General features: G+C 36.9%; 2 protein-coding genes across 2 annotated transcripts; one reads left to right on the forward strand and one right to left on the reverse strand.

Annotated features, from left to right (window-relative positions):
* The first annotated feature begins 403 nt into the window (after positions 1 to 403).
* LOC141611759 (uncharacterized) lies at positions 404 to 3,032 on the forward strand. Its single transcript, XM_074430377.1, has 5 exons — positions 404 to 472; positions 881 to 951; positions 1,584 to 1,974; positions 2,116 to 2,232; positions 2,789 to 3,032. Exons 3-5 carry the CDS (start codon positions 1,624 to 1,626, stop codon positions 2,864 to 2,866), a joined length of 546 nt encoding a protein of 181 aa, XP_074286478.1. The 5' UTR covers positions 404 to 472; positions 881 to 951; positions 1,584 to 1,623; the 3' UTR covers positions 2,867 to 3,032.
* A 486-nt stretch (positions 3,033 to 3,518) lies between these two features.
* LOC141611758 (annexin D3) lies at positions 3,519 to 6,786 on the reverse strand. The gene is made up of 6 exons (XM_074430376.1): positions 6,595 to 6,786; positions 6,079 to 6,224; positions 4,915 to 5,160; positions 4,368 to 4,580; positions 4,192 to 4,281; positions 3,519 to 3,919 (listed from the first exon to the last, which is right to left on the reverse strand). The coding sequence occupies exons 1-6, from the start codon at positions 6,683 to 6,685 to the stop codon at positions 3,704 to 3,706; spliced, it is 1,002 nt and encodes a 333-aa protein (XP_074286477.1). The 5' UTR covers positions 6,686 to 6,786; the 3' UTR covers positions 3,519 to 3,703.
* Between the last annotated feature and the right edge of the window lie 254 nt (positions 6,787 to 7,040).

Consider the following 7,040-nt stretch of genomic DNA (forward strand, 5'->3'; position numbering starts at 1 on the left):
TCTCTTTAAACGCGTAGTATATTATTTCGACCGTTTTTTTATAAGGCTAATAGGTTTTTTTAATTATAATTTACATCTAATTTAATTTCATAAATTAGTTCCCCTTATTGATTTAACATTATATTATTATTATTAATAGTTCGAAACAAGACTAACTTAGTTTCAACTATTTTTACGGTAATACTTTATTTTTTTCCTCCTTGCTAATATTATATCTACTATATTATAACATTACCTTAAAAGTACCATATATTTTATGCCAAAAACAATATTATTGTTTTCCCTCTTTATAAACAAAATCTTAAAAATGCCGTGCTGTAGTACGGGTCCTATACTAGTTATATAATAAGGGAGTAATAACCAAATTTAGCCAAAATATTTTTTTTTTTTTTGTTTTTTTTGGGTACAATTTAGCCAAAATAAATTGCGAAGTCCAAGAAATGACATCCGTCCCACAGTGGCTCTTCTCTGGCTGAGAGCATGTACAATAGAGAGGATTGATCCTCCTCTTAGCACCCTCTCTCATCTAAGAGGAGGTCCTCTCTATTGTAGGACTTTATTATACATCCTCTTACTAAGAGGATGATGACTTTTTCCTCTAATTTTAGAGGAAAGTAATTCTTGGCCCTTGTGCCAACTTACCAATCAATATGTATTATGTTGATATCTTTTTAAATTTTACTTTTATAAAAATTAAAAAAAGTAATAAAAATAACTTATAAAAGGATCCTCTCTATTGTGGAGAAATGTGGAGGAAGTGAAAATAAAGAGGATGTAGTTAGTGGAAAATAAAGTGGATGAAAGAGAGCATGATGTGTCAAAAAAATAGAAGGGAAGAGAAAAATAAGAGGACGTAACCGTCCTCTCTATAGTACATGCTCTGAGGGTTGTCTTCACAAAATATCAGAAATCTGAAACGACTGGGTGGAGGCATCAAAAAATTGCTGAAAGGTATTCTCTTTTCATTCATTTTTGTTCTCAAATTCTTTTCATCACCATTTTGTCTACTACGCTGCTTCCAATCAACTGTATGGTTACTATTCTGGCCTTTGGGTTCTTTCTTGCTTTTTTAATTCCATTCTATATACTCCCTCCGTCCCCGTCAATTGTATTTATATTTTTCTATTATTTGTGAGAGTATTTTAATCATAGATAAACAGACAACAAGGATAAAGCGAGTATGTTTGATGACTACTTTGATGGTGTTGGTGTAGAATTGTGAATGGATATCTCATTCATGAAAACTCATGCCAAAACAGAAAGGATACTCTTTCCATCTCACTTTTATTGTCCTCCTTTCTATTTTGGGATTATTTAAGAAACGAAAACGAAATACGAATCCTGCCCCTTGAATCAAAGGGAATGGGGACAATATCACTTGAATGAAGATGATGGTAGCTAAATTATCGAGGGCAACATTCGAGGTTTACAACGTTTCCTTACTAAGTTTAGAAAGGGGACAATAATTTTGGGATAAATTTAGGGGAAAAAGTGGACAACAAAAAATGGGATGGAGGTAGTAGTATTTTAATGGATAAACACATGAAAGAGGATGTGGTTAACGTCGTTAACTTTTGCTACAGCTTCAAGAGTACGAATTGTGTATACAAGCAGTTATAAGCTATGGTTGCAATTTCTCCTTGCCTTTGTGCATTAAACCTCATCTCTGGACCGAAACGTCACCAAAGATTGTCCCAAACAACTGCATTTAGATTTTCCAACATAGACGACTATTCAGCACCAAGGAACCAAGCCAGCCCCTTTATTTTTCATACAAGGGAATCTCAGCGCGAGGTGGTAGCATCTGCAAAGTCAAGCGAATCCGAGGATAAAGTTCCTTCTTGGGCTCAGCCAGAATCAGATGAGCCACCGCCATGGGCTCGTGATGAAGCCAAGCCCATTGATTTGAAGGACGGTTTTGAGCTTCCTTTCTTTGTTTATTTGCTCGCCTCAGCAGTCACTGCTATTGCTGCGGTAAGCCAATCAATTGTTTTCACTAACGGCAATCCTAATGGCACAAAAAACATATATGAGATGGTCTCTCGTGTGAGACCGACCCATAACCCTATACACCAATTGACTCTCAGTTCCTTGAAACTTTCTTTATATTTGCAGATAGGTTCCATCTTTGAGTATGCAAATCAAAAGCCTGTTTTTGGAGTGTTGAACACAGATAGCATCTTCTATGCTCCTGTACTGGGATTCTTCACATTTACTGGAATACCGACTTCAGTATGTTTCTCTGTCTTCGCTCATTTCTCTTCTAATGCGCAGTATCATAAAGAGTTCTCATCAACATAGGTCAGTGACATGCTCCCGTCATTGAAGGTTCCGGTTATTTAAGGTGTGGGTTTTTTGAGTCATTACGGTTGAGCTAATTTTGGGTGATTGGTTACAAGCCTGGTAAGTCAGATCATTTTTGGGGACGTGGCTATTAACAATTAGTTTCCGGTTAGTTATTGTGGGCTATTCAGGTTGAGCCTTTTCCAGGACTGGTATATTAGCATTCTTCTTGTTAGAGGCGGATCTGTTTTATCAAGTCTACTCATTAGGGTATGTTAAATCTGGGTCACGTCACCAAGTCACGACCACTTTATAAAGGTTTGTAAGGTTGTGTGACCACATATTCAGACGGTATTGCCCTGAATGTTACAAAAACTGATATTTAATACTGTACTGCTGGATCTCACTCCCATAGCTTTTGGACATTGATCAGCCATGAAGTTTATCAAATTTGTTAGATTTGCTATATAACTCGAATAATCTATGGAGTAATTCCTTGGTGCAGGCTTTCCTTTGGTACAAGTCTGTTCAAGCAGCCAACAAGGAAGCTGAAGAACAAGATCGCAGAGATGGTTATCGGTAACTCCATTTCCCTCTCTGGCTAAATGTATTGTCTTATGTGACGAGATTTCTGTTCATACGAGTGAGTACCTTACATGTAAAGAAGAATTTGATGATGAAATTATATTATTGTGTAGTTGGTTATTTTGTCCTGTGTTTTGCTAATAAAATTTCTACTTTCTTGAGAATTTCTAATCTACGGAGTCGGAACAAGGAATCATCGCATTTAGAAGTATTCGATAAGGGTGTATGCCCAAGAATGGGACTTGCCTATATTATGAAAATCCGAGTTTTGGGTTAAACTAAAAGGTCCAAGTGTCGAGTGTCATATACTCCGTCTTAGATAAGGGCTCAAATATCTCGAGTACTCAGGCTAGCCGGTTAAATAGCTAATTCAATTTCTTGTCTCGTCCTCCCTTCCCCCACCTTTGGGAGTACCTGATCATTGATTCCCACAAGATCTCTCCATTACTAAGTTAACTAAGTAGCAACTCCAATTATAAAACAGAGATACAATTGAGTAGTGAGTGATAAGGTGGAAGACATTGGCTAGCTAGTTGGACACCAATTTGACAAAAACCAGTTACGCTATGGGCTTCCTCACATTGAATCATTGATACTCAACAAATCACCTTAAGGTATACCCATGTAGTAACAGCACATTACGCCGGTTGTTTTCAAATGAACCAAATTGAAAAACTGTCGATAATTACATTGAATGAATGCATCCCTAAAAACAGGAAATAATTGCATGGTCCAAGATTGGGTCACACATAATCCTCGCAAATAATTCCGACGAATACAAATATGAAACAAGTCATAAATAAATAGTAGAAAATGAATGCTTTGACAATTATTTTTAGCCAACCCACACTTGTTTAGTTCCCAGCAAAGTGAGAAGGAAGGACTCGTAGTCACCTGATGTATCACCCTTAACATCATCTTCAACACTGGTTTTGTACAGTTGGACATACTCGATCTTAACCTTTGCCATGTCTACTTCAGCTCGTGTCACTATCGCTCTCGAAAGTGAATCTTCATCAGTTCCCAGTCCAAGGATAGATTTTCTTATAACCTATCACATGTTAAATGCTATAAATCAGGACTTTTACGCGCGGCGCATACATCTCTTTAATCTACTAAGATCTGTTCTCTACGTTTGTTCAAAGATTCACGAGATGAAAAACCGTGAGAGGGAATTGGGGCTCCTACGTAACCTGATCTTGCTTATGTGGGTTACTTTTTAAGTTTATACCTGGTAGAGAGGTAGTGAATTTGTCTGAACAACATAGGATAGTGAATCGACAAGAATAGAGGATTAGAGGGAGTATCAGTATATATATCCACCTGAGCAAAGTGCTTCTCTGGACAATTCATGCAAAGAATCGCGACATTCAGTAAAGTGTTGAAGTCTCCATTCCCACATTTCAGAATATCCTGTCGAAGAGAGTAGTATGTTAGTATGTTTTAATTAATCATCTCAGAGAACATTAAAGCTAGGTTTGGCAGAAAATAAAACTTGCCTCATCGAAGGAACTGGAAAAGTGCTGCTTATAAGAATCAAAAGTTGCTCTAAGCTGAAAAAAATTCCTGGTGCCCAATATCCACATAACATAATCATGGTCTAACTGCTTCGCTTCAATGGCTTCCCGTAGTTGGAAAGCTTCCATTTTCGCTACAATCGTGTCTACAACTTCCTTGTCATGCCTGTAAGAGCTTACCAAACTCACCAGTAGCTGCATAGTTCAACAAAAAGTGTCAGCATCACACCATAACATTAATCTAGTCACAACTAAGGTAGTGATGATATTGGACCAGAAACCATGTGAACCATGAGGTCCAGTTGGTTTGAACACATGAACTCGAGTTTGGAACATTCACCACTCGAGCCAATGGAGGACTGCGGCCAGAACAATCTACTGAAGTTATTATTCAATGCTATATTATCGATTACCTCCTATTAAACAGATCATTAATTAGCATTGTACTCACTTGGTAATGATTCAATGCTATATTATCCTATGTATTCAAAATTTCAGTTTTAACCGGATAGAAGTGATAAAAATATACCTTTCTCAAAGGCAGGGAAATGTGAGATGAGATATCTTCTTCAATAGAGCAATCGAAAAGAGAACAGTAGGCTTGTCTGACAGCAAGCAAATGTTGTGGTGGGAATGCACAGGCTATCTCAACTATCACTTGCCAATCCTTAACCCCTTTCTTAGCAGCGAAAATTGAACCCTTTTTCTTCAGAGCATCATTTATCAGTCTTGCATCCCTCTCTGAAGGATCGTATGTCCATAAACTTATTGCATTCTGCATGTACCAACAATCATTTTAGGTGATTACATTATACATTTTGGGTTTCCTCAGTTAGCTGAAACATAGCTAGATTAACAACTAATATGTCTGTAAACTCGCTTCTTGCAACAAGGATGGCTACCCACATGTATAAGGTACCAAAGTTGGTTTGTGTGAGTAGTATGGGCTCTCATCTCTTAAACAAGTGGTCAAGAGTTTATTCATTAGATTACCTTGAGTACCCCAAAGGAGACTCCCCCAATTGTCGGCCGGGATAGTCTTGGTCAACACTAAAACTAGTGTAGTGGCCCAAAATTTGGGTATCCGGTGAGACTCTTGACCCAATTGCCGAGCAAATGAGCAGGATCACCAGTTCAATTATGTGAGTCGTCCCTTACCCAATTTCGGCTCTAACAAAACACAAAATAAAACGAACGACTTATGGTCTTAAAGGATAGGGTGGGTGAATGATTGAAAGAATGATGGCATCCAAATGGTCCCAATTACTACTCTTTAGGAATTCCACAAGTTTAACAAAACATATATAGGAGTACGTATTGGGACATGATTATTTCCAATACTTGAATTTTTGCCATTTTAACCTATCCAATGCATGAGTGAGTATACGAGTTGTTAGTTCATTTTGCGACAAATCAAAATAAAAAATCTTAGTCATTTTGGATTGATGAAATATAGGCCAAATGATCATCAAAACCGAAAGATTAAGCTGATGGTTGACTCTGCATCATCGGTTTTTACTATTTCAAACACACATTCGCTTTCACTAATGAAGCTACAATACAATTGACAAATAAAAACCATGAACAAAGTCAAAGTCTGATAATTGGTGATGCAATATAACAGAAAGCAAATATATAGTGACTGATGAAACAAGAAAAGGGTTGAATGAAGTTATTCGATCCAAAAACATACAAGGAAGTGACCAGAGAGTTCAGAGTGGAGATCATGGATAAGTGACTTGTTGTAAAGTTGTTGATAAGTCTCCCTGATCTTCTTCCTTTGACTTTCATTTCTGTGACCCAACACCCTTATCACTGCTTCTTCATCAGTTCCCAATCCTGTATATATGCCCATATCATCTTTTTTAAGTCAAACACCACTGGAACCATGCTACTAATATTTTCGGCAAAAAAAAAAAAAAAAAAAACAATTTTGAAATTGTAGGGAGTAATTCTCTTAATTAAGGGGCTATGCATGACGGGATAATTAAGGCTTCACTTAACCCGTCTAGCTCCGCCACTACTGCTCAGTTTCGTTCAAGTTTTATCAGATGTCTCGCAATTGAAGTCAACATAACATGAATGCAGAAAGATATAACAACTAACATGTATAATAATTATAATAATGCAAGCTTTGAATTATAATACGAGTATAACATTCTGAATGAATGAATGAAGCGATTGTAAAGGAAAGAGAGAAAGAAAGAACCATGGAAGGCTTTTCGGAGTCGCTCACAATCTTGGGCAGGAGGAGGTACAACTTCAGGGACTTTGAGGCTCGCCATTCTTGTTGTCATCATTCTTCCGTTACTCTTCTCTCTTTTTTCAGATGATTTCTCTCTTTTGTCAACCCCTTTCTCTCATTCAGCATGACTATGTTTTAATTTTTCTTGTCAAGGGTATTTCTGTAATTTCATTAAGCCCATTTTTGTAATCACCAAAACCCAATCTCGTCCTTTTTTTTTAATTGGTTGGTTATGAGTTAGGAGTTAGGACATTGTCCCTTAAGCCAACACTATTCATGTTCAGTTTAAGACGAGTTAAATATATACCACTTGTGTATATAAAAATATATACGGAAAAATAATATATTTGTCTTATATATACAAGTAAATTTGACCCGGTTAAACTTAATTTGATAGTGCCGTTTTAAAT

This window comes from Silene latifolia, chromosome 11 (genome assembly GCF_048544455.1).
Source record: "Silene latifolia isolate original U9 population chromosome 11, ASM4854445v1, whole genome shotgun sequence".
NCBI classification, from domain to species: Eukaryota; Viridiplantae; Streptophyta; class Magnoliopsida; order Caryophyllales; family Caryophyllaceae; genus Silene; species Silene latifolia.